Below are 16,805 nucleotides of genomic sequence, written 5' to 3' on the forward strand. Positions count from 1 at the left end.
ATTTTTATTTTATCTCAGAAAAAACACTCACTTCAGAAGGAAAGGCGGTTAGATGGGCCTCTCCCCAGGCAGTTCTGGGTAGCCCTGCATGGCTGCCAACCTCCGCAGGCCACCAGCCTCTCCCCTAGGACCTGGCTACTCTGGCACTGCTCCCCACAACTCCTTGCATACCTCAGGCTCCTGTCCTCGACACCAGCTTTGTCACCCCAAGACATGGCCCTGGACTGATAGGGTTGGGGCATGCACCAGCTCCAGGCAGCAAGGAGGGCTGCTGGACACCCTGTTGGGCAGATGCTTGGTACCCTGTTAGCAGCAGGACCCACAACGGACTCGGGAGCCAGGGAAGGGGAGATAATAAAACAAAAAGGGTTTCCTCACACTGACATTCTCTCCTGGAAAAATAGTCACATGCCACCTCCGGGGGATACAGCAGCCCCTGAACCCAGAAAAGTCCAGGTGCAGTGTGTAGCAGGGGTTTTGTTGGAGCCACTTGCGGGCCCTGGCCAGGCTAGTCTGCTCGGCCACAGCTGCTGCGGAGACAGGTGGTACTTCCAGACACTCAGGAGTGGGGCCCTGCCAGCCAAGTTGTTCCTTCAGACCCATCCCCTTCTCTCTGGCATGCATGCCAGGCAAGTTGGGCTCCCTCCTCCAGTCCAAAGTGGGAGTGGCCCTGCTAAGGGTCTCCAGCACCTTCCTTCTCGCCTGCAGGGTCTCCAGCACCTTCCTTCTCGCCTCTCCCAACCTGACTGGCTTAACCGACCAGAAAGACAAAGCCTTTCTCCTCTTAGGAAAGGGCAAGCTCGGTGGGCTGTCAGGACACGCCTGCTCCATCCTGGGCCAGGGGAGCCACTAGGCCAGGGGACTCTGGGCCCACATGTGGGAGGCTGTTGTCCTCATGGAACTCGAGGGCACCCCCTCTGCTCACCAGCCCCAGGGCACAGCCATTGGGCCGCCGTTCAGGACGGTGGGCACTGCCATTGGCCCACATGCCGAGGGGGTGGCTGTTGAGGCGGAGGCTGACCTGTTCTCCGTCACCACTGCCATAAGCCGCCAGGGCCCGGGCGCTGGTGCCGCCCGCCTTGAAGGGCTCCCGCTGCCGCAGGATGTGGCTGCGAATGATCTTGCGGAAGGTCTGGCGGAACTCTCGGATACGGTAGGCATAGATGAAGGGGTTGACGACAGAGTTGGTGTGGGAGAGGATGATGGCCAGGTACATGAGCCAAAGTGGGGCGTGGGTGCACTTGGGGCAGAAGAAGGTGAAGCAGTTGATGATGTGCAGGGGCAGCCAGCACAGGGCAAAGAGCCCCACGATGATGGCCAGCGACTTGGCAGCGTGCACCTCCTTTTGCAGTGTGGACCTTGCCCGCTCGCCCGGTGCTGGCTGGCTCTCCATCTGCTTCAACTGCCGCCGTGCTGCCAGGAAGATGTGTAGATAGACACCCAGCATGAGCAGCAGGGGCATCAGGACACACGCAAAGAAGTTGTAGTACACCATATAGTTCATGGGTACCACGTACTCAAACAGGCAGGCCACCTGGCCCACCTCGCAGGCCTGTGAGAGGTTCCTGTCCTCCTGCGGCTGCCCACAGTTGTTCCAGCCCAGCATGGGAGTCAGGCCGATAGCGAATGACAGTACCCAGCAGACTGCAATGATGCCTTTGGCCCGTGTGCCCGTCACCAGGCCACTGTACCTGGGGAGAGGAGACTAGCGTCAGGGGTCTGAGACACCAGGCCAGGCAGGTCACTAGCCAAAAAGCCTTCAGTGGATTCCCAGTCCCTGCTCACTGGCTGTCAGGCCTGGGCCAGTAACCGCGCGCCTCTGTTGAGTGGCGGGAGTAAGCTTGCCTTTCTCACTGAGTGCAGCACCCTAGACAGCAGAAACCCGTGTACAGATGACCCTCTGCTTACTAGACAAGAGGATCAGGAGTCCTGCCTTACTTAATTAGCATGGTTTGGCAGCATCAGTGAGTGAACAGGGTCTCTTCTCCACGTTACTCTTGGTAGGCTAGAATACATGTTCCTGTAGAGCACGGGGTGGGTCTAGAGGGTGGACTCAGTGGGGGCAGGGCGATTAGACCTACTGGTAATTCAGGCCTCTTGCACCCCATGCTCTTTCTTCCCTGTTGGACTTAGGGTCTCCAGAAGCACCCAAGGAGAGGATACAGGGGTTGAGGGGCAAGGTAGTGTGGGGATCCCAAGCCAAAGGAGATACCATCTGTCTCCTCCAAACCCACCCACAGCCCAAGGAGAAAAATGAGATGCTGATGTCTTAATATCTATATAACAGCTCTAAAATCCAAGAACAGATTTGGCACATTGAACACTAATGACTGAAGACCAGATGAGTTGTGGAGTGACATCAAGGACATCATGCCTGGAGAAATTAAGAGGTCATTAAAAAGACAAGAAAGAAGGAAAAGACCAAAACGGATGTCAGAAGACGCTGAAAGTCACTCTTTAATGTAGAATACCTAAAGCAAAAGGAAGAAATGATGAAGTAAAAGAGCTGAACAAAAGATTTCAAAAAAGTGGCTTGAGAAGACACAGTAAAGTATTATAATGAAACGTGCAAAAACCTGGAGTTGGAAAATCAAAAGGGAAGAACATGCTCGACATTTCTCAAGCTGAAAGAACTGAATGAAAAATTCAAGTCTCGAGTTGCAATACTGAAGGTTCTGCAGGGAAAATATTAAACGACGCAGGAAGCATCAAAAGAAAATGGAAGGAATACACAGAGTCACTGTACCAAAAAGAATTGGTGGACATTCAACCATTTCAGAAGGTGGCATATAATCAAGAACTGATGGTACTGAAGGAAGAGGTCCAAGCTGCACTGAAGGCATTGGTAAAAAAAAAAAAAGGCTCCAGGAATTAATGGAATACCAACTGAGATGTTTCAACAAACGGTTGCAGTGCTGGAGGTGCTCACTTGTCTACGTCAAGAAATTTGGGCAACTGATTGGAAGAGATCCATATTGGTGCCCATTCCAAACAAAGGTGATCCAACAGAATTTGGAAATTATCAAACAATATCATTAATTTCACACATAAGTAAAATTTTGCTGAAAATCATTCAAAAGTGGTTGCAACAGAACATTGACAGGGTACTGCCAAATTCAAGCCAGATTCAGAAGAGGACATAGAACAAGGGATATCATTGCTGATGTCAGATAGATCTTGGCTGAAAGCAGAGAATACCAGAAAGATATTTACCTGTGTTTTATTGACTATGCAAAGGCATTTGACTGTATGGATAATGACAAATTATGGATAACATTATGAGGAATGGGAATTCCAGAACACTTAATTATGCTCATGAGGAACCTGTACAACAGAACAAGGGGATACTGTGTGGTTTAAAGTCAAGAAAGGAGTGTGTCAGGGGTGTATTCTTTCATCATACTTATTCAATCTGTATGCTGAGCAAATAATCTGAGAAGTTGGACTATATGAAGAAGAGTGCAGCATCAGGATTAGAGGAAGACTCGTTAACAACCTGCGTTATGCAGATGACACAAACTTGCTTGCTAAAAGTAAAGAGGACTTGAAGCACTTAGTGATGAAGATCAAAGACTACAGTCTTCAGTATGGATTACACCTCAACATAAAGAAAACAAAAATCCTCACAACTGGACCAATAAGCAACATTATGATAAATGGAGAAAAGACCGAAGTTGTCAAGGATTTCATTTTACTTGGATCCACAACCAATACCCATGGAAGCGCAGTCAAGAAATCAAATGACGCATTGCACTGGGCAAATCTGCTGCAAAAGACCTCTTTAAAGTGTTTAAAAGCAAAGATATCACTTTAAGGACTAAGGTACACCTGACTCAAGCCACGGTGTTTTCAATCGCTTCATATGCATGTGGAAGCTGGACAATGAATAAGGATGACGGAAGAAGAATTGATGTCTTTGAATTGTGGTGTTGGCGAAGAATACTGAACATACCATGGGCTGCCAGAAGAATGAACAAATCTGTCTTGGAAGAAGTAGTCAGAATGCTCCTTAGAAGCAAGGATGGCAAGACTTCATCTCACATACTTTGGACGTGTTATCAGGAGGGACCAGTCCCTGGAGAAGGACATCATCCTTGGTAAAGTAGAAGGTCAGTAAAAAAGAGGAAGACCCTCAAGGGAATGGATTGGCACAGTGGCTGCAACAATGGCTCAAACATAACAATGATTGTGAGGATGGCGCACAACCAGGCAGTGTTTCGTTCTGTTGTACCTATAGGTCACTATGAGTCGGAACTGATTTGACGGCACCTAACAACAACAACATCCAAGAGGAAATGTTTGGATGCTATATTAGGGTCCAAAGAGGGAAAGTAATCACTTAGGATTCTAGCAAGCCAGACGAAACTACAGGTCTCCTGGAGTTAGACTAGCTTCCAGTCCAGACTCAGGTGGTGGTCTGACAGCTAGCCAGGAGGAGACCACAGACTCACAGGAGAATTCCAGAACACTGAACTGTGCTCATGAGGACCCTGAGCATAGAGCTCATGAAAGGATGGGGATCAAAAAACCAGGTCTCCCTGACTTAGGAAGACAGCTACAACAATCTGAGCTGCAACCTTCAATTCTGGCAAACCAGATGACCCTTCGCCTTCACCTGGTGGAGACCCTGCCCACCCTTCAAGCTCAGGCTAGAGCGTTCCTATGAGAAAGGTCCTACCCAGCACAGTGCATCCCCCTCACAGGGTGCTGGGCTTGGAAGGTGCTCCTGTGTCTGTCTGCAAGGCCAGCCCGGAGACAGGGGCACACGGGGGGATGGGGTGTCAAGGAAGAATGTTGCTCTGTTAGTTGCCTTTGAATCAATTCGGACTCATGGTGACCCTATGTGTTCAGAGTGAAACTGCTCCATGGGGTTTTCAAGGCAGTGATCTTTCAGAAGCAGATCACCAGGCCTCTCTTCCCATCTGCCACTGGGTGGGTTCAAACTGCCAACCTTTGGCTAATAGTTGAGCACTTAATCATTTGCTCTACTTAATCCCAGAAAAACTGATGAGAATCACCCAGTCCGTGGGCTGCAAACATCAGTGCCTGTGGAGGTCAGGCAGGTAATAGGCAGGTGAAGCAGGCTGCGACGCTGACGGGTACAGGAGGCAGGCACAGCTCTCAGCTGCCAGGCTGAGCATGTGCCAGTGTTGCCAGACCTCAGCAGGGAACAGGGAGCCCACTCTGCCGGTATTTTCAAATTCTGCCATCTAATTCAAATCAGGAAAACAACAACAAACTGGTGGCTTCTGACCTCTTACCTAGTCCAATCCCTGCACTTTACAGGTGGGGGAATTGAGGCCCGAGCAGAGGAATGGACTGGCCATGGACACTGAAGCAGCCCAGAGGCGACTTGGGCCAAGGTAGTCTCACCTCAGTCTTAATTCTGAATCAAAACAGGTTCTTCTTGGGGATATGTGCCCACTCAGCAGCAGCTTGGTGTGCACCTGTGCACCTAGGCCCACAGGAAGGGAGCGTCACAGACTTCTTCACTCTGTCAGGCCACGGAGAACCCAGTGCGCCTGTCCTGTTCTCGGGTCTCAGGTATGAAGTCACAGCTCTTTTTTACAGTTAGTACTTGTGTGCCAGGCAATGTTCTCAGTCGTCTGCAAATAGCAATATATGTGACCCTCACTGAACAGCAAGTCCCCAAGTGGCACAAACGCTTTGTGCTCTACTACTAACCTAAAGGTTGGTGGTTTGGACCTTTAGTGGCTCTGTGGTAAAAAGGTGTGGGGATCTGCTCCTGTAAAGATCACAGCCAAGAGGACTCTATGGAGCAGCTCTACTCTGTACCACGTGGGGTCGCCACGAGTCCGGCTCGACTCCATAGCACTTGGTGCTATGGCACTGAACAGCTGTCTTAGTTTTGACGTTTTCCTGAGAAAACGTTCCTGGGTCCAGGTCCTGGCACGTTACTATTTGACCGTGTCTGTCGCTCTGCCTCTTAGAGCCTCAGTTTCCTCATTTGTAAGATGGGACCAAGAATCCCTGGCCTGCCAGCATGGCCCCTGGTCATGGGGCCAAGTGGAGAAGTGGTGTGTGGGAATTACAGAAGTCTGTCATTCATAAACTGCCGGACATGGCTCAGGGGGAGGAAGCTGTCTGTGCAGTTGGGCCTGTTCATAGAAGAAAGGCACTGCCTTGGGCCGCCATGAGCTGGACACGCTGCAGGGGCAAGGATGGTGTGGGGCTGCCGGGCCCTGGAGGCTACTGCCCGGGAGGTTTCCGATGGTTCTCTAGCAACAGGCTTTCCTGCCCACATCCCTCACACAGAGCTGCTGGTGGAGGGGCTTGACTGAATGAATGGACTGAATGAATGCGGTGGGGTAGACACGCCTGGCTCCAAGGCTCAGGGACACAGTATAGGATCCTTGGTCTGTCAACTGTCTAGTTTCACAGCTGAGGAAACACACAGGGGAGGTTTCCAGTGCATTCTGAAAAGAAAGCCCTCATGAGGACAAAAACAAATGTGTTAATAGCGGTTGCCTATGTGGCCCAGTGGTTAAGAACTTGGCTGCTAACCAAAAGCTCGGCAGTTTGAATCCACCAGCTGCTCCTTGGAAACCCTATGGGGCAGTTCTACTCTGTCCTATAGGGTCTTGACAGCAACTGACTTGGTTTATATATGAAAGATTATCCCTGGAAGGATTCCCAGTGTGGCCTCCAGGGAGCTGGGAGATAGAGGACAAGAGCCAGGGGTTACATTTTCACTGTCTACCCTTTTGTTCCTTTTTGTTTTAGCACATGTAAGTGTTACTGATTTTTTAAAATAATAGACTAATTTTTTTTATTCGAAAGAAAGCCCCTTAGGCTGTGAGCCCTGGACTTAGACACACAGGCCTGGTCCCACAGCGTCCCCGTGGCTTCTGTGACTCATGAAGTCCCATCTTGGCTTCCCAGGTCTGTCTCAGCCTGTCCATCTGGAAGGGACTCCAAGGCCACCAAGCACGACCCTGCTGTTACAGGACCCAGAGGCGTCACTGGAAGCTGGTGCCAGCACTACCACCCACCCTGTCTATAGATGCCCTCTGTGCCCCAGCTCACAGGCCACCCCTTCCCTCGGGATTCCTATGGCCACATTAGGGGCTGACGTTACAGTTCAAGAGTCCCCCAAGACCCTGGGGTTTCATGAGCCTGTGCACCACCTCAAGGAGGAGGCAGGGCTTCCCTAAGTTGTCCATGGGAGCTATGATCCTGAACTGAAGAGCCTCTGCCCCATGGAGGAACCCAGCTCCTTTCCTGCAGACACCAATGCCACTCTGCTCACCCGCTTCCGTCCCTGCAGCCAGACGCCTGCTGCCCTGGCCGTGCCCACATGCTCAGACGTTCCTCAGGACCTCTGCCCTCTGGACACACCCTTCAGGCACACGCCTGCAGGAGCACAGGTGCTGCCTCCTCCAGGAAGCCCTTTCTCCTAGCCTACCTACTTTAACGGCAGGGCCCTCAGGTCTTGTCCCCACAGACTGTTCACCACATTCTACCTTCACCCCAGCGTGGCCCTGCACCTCGGAGGTTGAGGGGAGAGCTGGGCTAGGGCAGCAGCTCCTCTGCCACCTACTACGGGGCAGGCTGGGGACAATGGCAGCCTCTCTGTCTCTATGTCCTTGCCTGCTGACCACTGGGCTGATGTACAGACAGAAGACGGTGTGAAAGCTGTTCCCAGGGAAGAAAGCCCTGTCCCTGCCCAGGGTCTCCATCCTTGGGGACACCACGCCTCATATCTCTACCCTGGCAGGCTTCCTTCTCACGGGCCCCTGCACTTGGGGACAGCTCTTAACTGCCCGTGGCTCCAAGGCCCTGCTCACACCAGCTCAGCCCGAAATGGTGGCCACTCGAGGGCTTGCTCCCCATCTAGAGCGCCCACACGGGAACCCTCCCACCTGCCCACCTGGGTCCTGGAGGACTAGGACCAGGAGGGACCAGGGGCTGGTGTAGCACAAAGTCTCAAGTCGCACAAGGCAGGAAGCAAGTCCTTCTGTGGGCTGGGCTTCCCATGGGGAACACAGGGCCACACATCTGCCTGACCTCGGTGCTGGGCCGGGAGGGTTGGAGCAGCACTGTGCTTGCTGATGTCTTCGGGCAACGGCAAAGCTCTGACCATCCCCATCACTACCCACCCAGCCTCCTTCCTCATAGGTCCCAACCTTCAGGCCTCACCAGCACAGCCCAGGGTCTGGGTGGATCGAGGCTCAGCCATGCTGGATCATGGGCAGGTGGGCATGTGGATGGGGTGGGGACAGGCCACAGCCCCTCCACCAGGGAGGGGGAAGGAGCCCTGGTGGCATAGAAGTTAAGAGCTCAGCTGCTAACCAAAAGATCAGCAGTTCAAATCCACCAGCTGCTCGTTGGAAACCCTATGGGGCAGTTCTGCTCTGTCCTATAGGGTCACTATGACTCGGAACTGACCCAACGGCACCTAACAACAACCAACAGCAATTGTTCACATGGCCCTCATGACACCTCTGTGAGCTAGAGGGACAGATGTGTCCCTGTAGTGGAGGGACCAGAGAGGAAATTCTCCATTTCACACCGCGTGTCCATCCTACCAGGTCAGGCATTTATTCTCCTGACTCTCAAAAGGCAGGCAAAGGAGAGCATGCACAGCCCACAGCCCCTGGCATCAGAGAGCACCCGGCCCAGGTCATCAGAGGGGCAACCCCCCCTCCCCCAGCATACCCCCACCAGCACCCATGCATGTGCACCAGGCCCTGAGGTGGGCTCCAGTCCTGGGCTCTCTCTCCGTGGGGGTGCCCACTGACAGCCCCAGCACTTGTGAGGGCCTCCCTGGGCCTCCGCATTCTCAGCTGTCATCTGGCAAGCCTCAGCTCTGTGCTCTGCCCCTGGAGGAAGGGATGGTGATCTGGGGGCCAGGCCACCACCACATGACTGACTGACATTTGCAGTGTGTGGGGTCACACAGCCCCAACCAGCCCCTCATCCTCTGATGGGGTTCCAGGCCCCTCCCTTTGCCACCCAGAGCCCAGGTGATGGAAGGGGCTGCCAAGGTGGGTCCTGGGAGCCTGGAATCAGAGTGGGTGGCAGGCCAAGTTTCTTCCCCGACCTCGTCCGGGCCCTACTGGGGCTCACTTTGTAGCCATGAGAACCCTGGCTCCTCCTCCGAGCCTCATTTTCCACCCAGATGGGAGGAAGTTACCTCTGAAGGCCCCTCTGGGCTCTATCTACACTCTAAATTTCCATCTGCTCACTAAGCCAGCTGCTGGGGCTTCCACCATAGGAAGGTTGCCCTGTCCGGGGAATCTATAGCAGGACCCAGTGCCCGATGGTTTGAGACACCGCGGGCCTGCAGCCACCTCGGCTACGGAGCCCTTACACTCACTTCTGGGGACTGGGAGCCTAATGGCCATGATGGGGGGGCCACAGAAGCGTGCACTTTCTGGAGTCCGCAGTTTAATCCTGTATGTGACATCCTCCTGTACACAAGAGACCTGCCATGAAGCCCCCCAGGCAGCCAGCCCAAGTGCGTGCAGTTTCTGCGCCGACGAGCCCTGGGCGGCCAGTGGAGCACAGGGTTTGCACATGGGCCAAGAGACTCACTGTGAAGTGTGGCCAATTCACTTCCCATCCCTGGGTCACCTTCCTCATGTGCATACCAAGGGGCCCGCCTAAAGCAGCTGGGGAGGGTGGTGGGTGGGCTGCTGGCCCTGAGATGTTGCGTTTCTGTGGTGCTCCGCCCCACCCACCCCTGGCAGAGAGTTTGCTCTATGTGCAGGGCAGCTCAAGCATGCTGTGCACGGTGCCCTCCCTCAGCCAGCCACCTGGGCCACACCACACGTCAGGCTGCAGCCAAGGCACAACAAAGCCTGGGGGCCCAGGCAGCCTCACCACATGACCTGGAACCTGTGCCCATGGGGTCGGCTGGACCAGCACATGTGCCAAGCCCTGACCACCCTCTGTGCCTTGTGCCTGTGCTCAGCTCTGCTCTGAGTGCCCGGCACACAATGACCCACATACCGAGCCCTGTGTACAGCCCCCGGTGGCACACCCACCCACCCGCCCACCTGCCAGCCAGCGCTCACCGGAGTGGGATACGGATGGTGATGTAGCGGTCAATGGCGATGGCTAGCAGGCTGAAGATAGAGCTCTGCGTGAGGACCAGCACGAAGCAGGCGATGAAGAGGCAGCCATGGCAGGCGGCGCAGAACCCTATGCTGATGGTGATGGCAAAGGGGATGGCCAGCACCCCCACGGCGATATCGGCTGCTGCCAGCGACACCACGAAGTAGTTGGTGACGTTCTGCAGGTTGCTGTTGAGCCACACGGCCCAGCACACCAGCACGTTGCCCAGGATGGCCAGTACCGCGATGGCTAGCTCCACCATGATGTACACTGAGGTACCCATGGCAGACATGGTGGAGGGAAAGTAGGCTCAGCAAGGACATGGGCCGGGCCAGCTCACGGTCCATAGCTGCACACGGTGCCCACCTGCCCGCTGGTGCTCCAGGCCCCTCCTCACAGGACCCAAGGGTGTCCCTGCAGGGGCACCTGTTCACAGATGATGAAAAGTCTCCAGAAACCAGGCCCTTTCCAGGAGCACCAGCAGCATCTCTGGCTCAGCTGGCTTCAGTCTTGAGGTACCTGCAGAGGAAGACCCTGTGAGCAGCTGAGCCCCCACTGGCAGGGGCACAGGTGGGACATCCAGTGCTGCCCTCAGCCCTGGCTGACCCAGCCCACCTTGGGAGACCCCACTGCTTAAGTCCTGCCCTACCCGCAGGCTAGGTGTCAGCCTGAGGATTGCCGCCTGTGGGCTCACCCCAGGACTGTCCAGGTGCCCTGCATCCCCATGCTGGGTGCCCAGGTCTGTGTTCAGCCGCATCCTTCTTCTCTGTAGGGAGCTGGGAACCTCTCACCTGTGTTGGCTCCCTGTGCCTCCTGGGCCAGCCAGCCCAGCCCCACAAGGGACCTCTGGCTCCCTCACTTCTTCTCTCAGGGCCACTTCCTCAGCCTGCCCTGCTCCTTCCCCAACCCTCCCTCAGAGCTGCCACCACCACCTCACTGCCCAGGGAAGGAAGGGCCAGAGACCCCAAGAGCTTGGATCCCGTGGTTGGCAGGTGAGTTTCTCTCTCTACAGTGGCACGGTGCAGCGGAGAAGCCAGCATAGACAGATGAGCTCGTGCCTCAGGCTCCTGTCCTCCAGTGCCGCCCCCACGCACATCTGGGTGCCGCCCCCCCACCTGCATGCTCAGCCAAGCTCCCTGCTCTGAGGGCACCGCCCCCCTCCCACACCCTCCCCACCTGCGCCCCTGCTGATAGGGGCCTGACTGACATTTGCAGAAAGTGGGTACTCAGCCAGGGGCTCACTGTGGGACTGGGGCTAGAAGGTTTTTCCTTTCTGGGCCTCAATTTCCCCATTGATACAGCGAGAAGTCTGGACCTCAGATGATCTTGGGCGCTGCCTTGGCCCTTGCCAGGGCTCTAGGAGGAGGAAGTGGACCTGAGATGCCCTGGGCTGGTGCTGCAGAGTGTGGAGCAGCACTGAACCCTCAGGGGCAGAGGCTGCTGAGCACCCAGTCTGAGCCCCCAGGGCCCCATCAGCGTGGCTGTGCCCACATTGCCCCACCCTGTCACACACGTCAGGCGGCTGCTCAGGTCCCCTGTCCAGTAGTGGCCCCTCCCTGCTCATGCCTTCCTCTGATCTGAGAGAGCCAAACCCACTAAATTATAGCAGCCTGAGAACCAAGCAGCCCCCAGACCCACCAGAAGCCCTGCCTCCCCTCCACAGATGTGCCATAAATTAGGCCAGGCTGAGCATTAATAGATGGTGGTTCAACCCCCTTTCTGTCCCCAAGCAGGGTCCTCCGGTACCCCAAGGCTGAGCCAGCTTCCAACCTGGCTGGTAAGATTGGTGGTCATAGGGCCCAAACCCATGAGAAGGACGTCTAGCATTGTCCTCTACCCAGAGGAGACTGCAAGGGCTGGCAGCTCATGGGGTGCAAGTCAGGATCCTGGGTGGAGGATGGGCTCTGCTGGAGCCTGCTGGGTTGGGCTGGCCAGACTGGACAGTGGTCTGGTGCTGCAGCTGGTGGTGTGGGGTCCCGGAGGTGCACCAGGGCCACGGGCCAGCACCCGACTACAGGCAGGCCTGGGCTCAGTGCCGGTTCCGCCAGTGCCCATCAGACCCCTCTGCAAACCCAGGATGGGCCCCAGGCACACGCTCTGGGGTATGGAGGGCCCTGGCTACAGTTGGGAGGCCTCTGGAGGGCATGCTGTGGAGCCCCAGGTGTGAGGCCCTGGAAGCCACCTTCCTGGGTGCTAGGACACTCCTCCGTACCCTATTAAGCAGTTTGGGTAATGACAGTGCTGGGTGTGAGGGATCATCTGTGTTCTCACTGGCCTCATGAACCCCACTTTACAGATCAGATAGCTAAGGCCCAAAGAGGTTAAGTGACTTCTCAGCCTTACCAGTTGCCATAGAGTCGACTCTGACTCAGGGGGACCCCACATGTGTCAGAGTAGAACCGGGCTCCATAGGATTTGCAATGGCTGATTTTTGGAAGCAGATGGCTAGGCCTTTCTTCTGAGGCACCTCTGCAAGGATTTGAACTGTCATCCTTTTGGATAGGAGCTGAGTGCTTAACCGTTTGCACCCCAGGGACTCCTTTTCTCAGCCTTCCTGTGAGCAGAGATGGGTGGAGCAGGACTACAGGAGTGTGCCCGTGGAAAAAGCAGCAGGACCTGTCCTGCCCTCTCTGCTCTCTCCCTGCGGAGGCCTCCATCTCAGACAGGAAGGTCCAAGACCCAGGGCAAGGGAAAGGAGCTGGGCCAGGATCTGGCAATTTCCTACCCTTCTCTGTCGGCTGTGTGTCTAATTAATCCTTGAGTCATCTCTTACTACCCGGGAGGGGAAATTGACTATTACTATTGTACTATTTCCCCCATGGTGGTTCCTTGTTGGGGACAGGCAGAGGGCAGAAGCTGTTCCACACGGACTGGAGGGCGGCCCACAGGCATTTCAGCAGTCAGACTCAAAACTGCCACTGTTCCTGCCTCCCCCACCCACCCGACTCGGGCCACTTTAATTAAAACTACATTTAATCAAAACCCAGACTTCCTGGCCATTCCTCCCGGCTCCTGCACAGCTGACCAGGAGACTCTTGGTACACATACCCAGATGGTGGCTGCACCCCCTGGAGCCACTGGAGGGGGCACTGCCAGCTCCAGGCAATGCCCACACACCTGCTCCTGGTGGGAATTCGGCAGCCACAGCCACGTGGTGCCACCTCTGGCTCCAGAATCCCCGGCTTAGTTTCCTCACCAGTTTCTTATAGCAAATGTTTACCAAATACCTATCCATGCCAGGAGTGTCCCAACTGCCAGGCCACTGGGAGCTTCTTGATACCCTCTGGCCCGCCTGGGCTCCAACCCCTGAAACTGTCCTGAGGTTCAGATACCACAGGTCACTCCCTGCCTCTAGGACTAAGATTAGCCCACAAACCACAACTTCAAAGCATACAGGGAAAACTGAGGTTAAGACAAGCAACAGTGTCAACATGTGGAGGTTAATATCTTCCAGAAGACATGAAGATAATAGAGAAATCAAATAATGACTTTCAAATACCTTCTGGATTGTCAAAGAGAAAAGAAGGAGTAGCATCCATAAACAAGAATGAAGACTCAGGAAACAACTGCAGAAACGAAATAAGAGCTGGGTGAAGATGGACAAGGACTACAGCAGATGCCCAGAGGTGAGCCATATGGAGGTTGACACAGATAACCCAACAGCTGTGACCTGCTCCGGGCACACACGCAATGAAGAGGGACCTCACAAAGTCTGTGAGAAGGGAGTGGACACCTGGAGGTGGACGGAAGCACCAGCATGTTTGGTGGGAGTGCCAGAAGGCAGGCAGTCAGTGCAGCAACCACAGGAGTCACCATGGGGCAGGTGCCCTCTGCTGCTCCATCTCATGGCCCTCTGTGGCCACACGGCTGCCTTAGGGATGCCCCCAAGAGCACCAGGCCCTGGACGACCAGGCCCTCTCCAAAGCCATCAGTCTAGAGGGGGCTGTGCCTTCCGGGGCCCCTGGGTGCGCTGACACTAGCTCCTGGGGCAGGGTGTGGGCACGGATGGGGAGGGGGCTCCCACCTCACAGCAGCCTCCACATCCTCAGCTCCGCCCTGGGCTCCTGCAGCTCTTTCTCACCCCAGGAGGCTCAGAGTGCCCATCCCAGCTCAGCTGATGGCCACCCCCTCCTCCAGGGCACAGCAGCAGCCCAGAGGTTCACCTGACACCCCCTGCAGGAGGTAAGGGCCCAGCACTCACCCCAATGGCCACTCCTCACCCAGGGGTGCTGGGTGCCCCTCCTGTGGTACAGGGCCCAGCCTTGGTCCCCGCCTGCTCCATCGTGCACCCAGTGTGCTCTGGAGCAGTGCACTTGCCCACACACGAACCCTCCCATGGCAGAAGACTGATACTGTGACATGAAGGGTACACCGCCACTACCAGTGGCCTAGGCTGGCGGGCGCTTTCAGCAGAGGTGGGAACCGCAGGAAGGCAGCGCAACCTCTGACCAGCAACCTCTGAAACCAAGGTCTCCTCTGCAAAAGGGGGTACAAATTGCCAGGGCCCAGAGGGTTCTGGAAAGCTCTCAGAGCAGGAGCCACCTGCGCTGGATGTGGAGGACAAAGAGGTGAAGGGAAAGTGTGAAGAGATACCAGGCAAGGAAAACAGCCCTAGAGGGGAGCTCCTCTGGGGGCTCCTCTCTGCATTCCAGCTCCAAGTTCCAGTCACGTCCACTCCCATCCCCCACCTGGGCCAGCACGGACTCCAGGGCCTGTTCTGAGGCACTGCTACCCCACTGCTCCCTGCTGGCCCTCCTCTTACTGAGTCCCTCAGGGCAGTCCCCCTTCTGTGGCTGCAAGTGCTTTCCTGGGTCCAGACCTTCCCCTAGGGGTGAGATGCATTTCTTTCACCAATTTAGCACGCGACTACAGCCATACGTTCCGCATCCCTCCACCAAAGCCTACTCTTCTCTGCCAGCAGTCCTGCTGCCACCCTGTAGCCGGCCACCCGCCCCCACCTCTCTGCTGCTCCCACAATACATCTTTTGGGCTGAGCTGCATCAGACAAGGGAGACCCCACAAAGAAGGCTTGATGGCACAGAGGTGAGGCAGCAAGAACTGCTGCAGGACCCAGGCCACTGCTGTGGTCTCTCAGGCTCAGTCTCTAACTGCAGGGGCTCCGTCTGTGAGAGCACCCTGATGTCCCCTGGCCAGTGAGCAGAAGTCTCTCAGAGGGCTGGAGGGCCTCAGGCTGCTGCCCAGGGCCACCCACAGGTCCTGAGAGTGCAGAACACAGTACTTTGACCCCATGTGCCACCTGTCTGCAGCTGACTTTCAGACCTGATGCTCGCTCCCCAAGCCAGCTCCAGCTCACAGTGTTCCCTTCTGGTGGCCCTGACCCCATGATACTAACACCTTCCCTCCCTCCAGTGTTACCAAGCTCAACACAGACCCTGGCCAAGCAGCCCCGGGCCTGTTCCCTAGTAGTCCTGTCCCCAGGTCGGCCCGCCCCTCACCTTCCTCTAATCACTACAGACAGCCCCGCATGCTAAGCACTGCGAGTGTCATCATCGTGTGCTACAGGTGAGAAAACGGGTCTCAGGGGAAGGGATGTGAATGAGTCCTGGAGGCACGACCAGAAGGCAGACCTGGATGTGCTGGTCGTCATTCCACTGGGTGCCGTGAGGCCAGCTATTCCCTTTCAGGCCATGGGCTCCTGGAGGGTGGACCCTGGGATGTGGTGGGGATCTGGACTTCACAGGCCAATGTGGAAGGGGCAGCACTCAAGCCCCCAGAGGCTGGTCAGGTCCCAGCTGCCCCAATGCCCATCACCTGGCAGACACATCTGGGTTGCCCTCAGCCTCTGGAGGCTGTCAATAGGGACAGTGGCTTAAACCAGAGCCTGATCAGCACTGGGGGGTGACAGGTGGTGGGGAGACCCACAGGACTAGGGCAGAGCAGCAAGGTGAGGGGCAGACAAGCTTCAGCAAGGAGCACCTCAGTAGACCTGCTGGAATTGGGAGACCCCCACAGGGCACGGCATCCCCAGGCTCACTGAGGCCCAGGACCAGCCCTCATCAGTACACTGGCCCTGCCGTGCTCCAGAGCTCTCCGTCTGGGTCCTCAGGGCTGGCAGGGCAGGGAGGTGACAGGGAGCTTTTCGGAAGCTGCAGAGGCTGGGAGCCATGGACTCTAGACAGCAGGGAGGCCGAGCTGCTCCAGGGAGCATGACCCAGGAGGAGGGGGCAGCACAGGGCCTATGGGCGCAAACAGCGGGCCTCAGACTCCAAGAAGGGTGATGGGGCGGGGGCGGAAGCTGGCCACCGGGCAGCCGCACCTCTCCCCCAAGGGCCTCTACTCGCCCATCTTAGGAGAGGGGGTGAGGAGGGCCGCCTCTCAGAAGCGACGTCCTGGCAACCCGCTCTCCCCTTCTTGGCAGCGAGGCCTTGGCCTCCACTTCCTCCCATTGCACAGACAAGAAGACTTAAGTCTAATGCGTCAGGGGTGGGGGCGGGAGTGGGGCGTGGGGGAGCGTGCTCCGGGCGTGGAGGGTCCCCTACTGAACCCCGAGGCATCCCCGAGCCAGACTCCACGAGGGCCGCTCCATTCCCGCCATCCTACCCCTGGCGCAGCGGTCTGCCGGATCCCGGTGTCCTCGCCGTCCCCGGCCTCTCCGGGGACCCGCGCCCGGTTCCCGCCACCCTTGTCGGCCCCGCCCAGCCGCGCCCCAGTCCAGCCCGGGGGATGCGCGAGAGGCTCGCCCAGCGCCCAGGGCCGACCCGGGC

General features: G+C 56.4%; 1 protein-coding gene across 1 annotated transcript; it reads right to left on the reverse strand.

Annotated features, from left to right (window-relative positions):
* Positions 1-811: 811 nt before the first annotated feature.
* Positions 812-10,372, reverse strand: ADORA2A (adenosine A2a receptor). The gene is made up of 2 exons (XM_004386210.1): positions 10,041-10,372; positions 812-1,691 (listed from the first exon to the last, which is right to left on the reverse strand). Exons 1-2 carry the CDS (start codon positions 10,370-10,372, stop codon positions 812-814), a joined length of 1,212 nt encoding a protein of 403 aa, XP_004386267.1.
* Between the last annotated feature and the right edge of the window lie 6,433 nt (positions 10,373-16,805).

This window comes from Trichechus manatus, unplaced genomic scaffold (genome assembly GCF_000243295.1).
Source record: "Trichechus manatus latirostris isolate Lorelei unplaced genomic scaffold, TriManLat1.0 scaffold00157, whole genome shotgun sequence".
Lineage (NCBI taxonomy): Eukaryota > Metazoa > Chordata > Mammalia > Sirenia > Trichechidae > Trichechus > Trichechus manatus.

Coding starts and splice junctions, on each gene's coding strand:
- ADORA2A (XM_004386210.1), bottom strand. CDS start 10,372: ATGTCTGCCATGGGTACCTCAGTGTACATCATGGTGGAGCTAGCCATC. Junction 1,692..10,040: donor ACCATCCGTATCCCACTCCG/GTGAGCGCTGGC, acceptor TCCTCTCCCCAG/GTACAGTGGCCTGGTGACGG.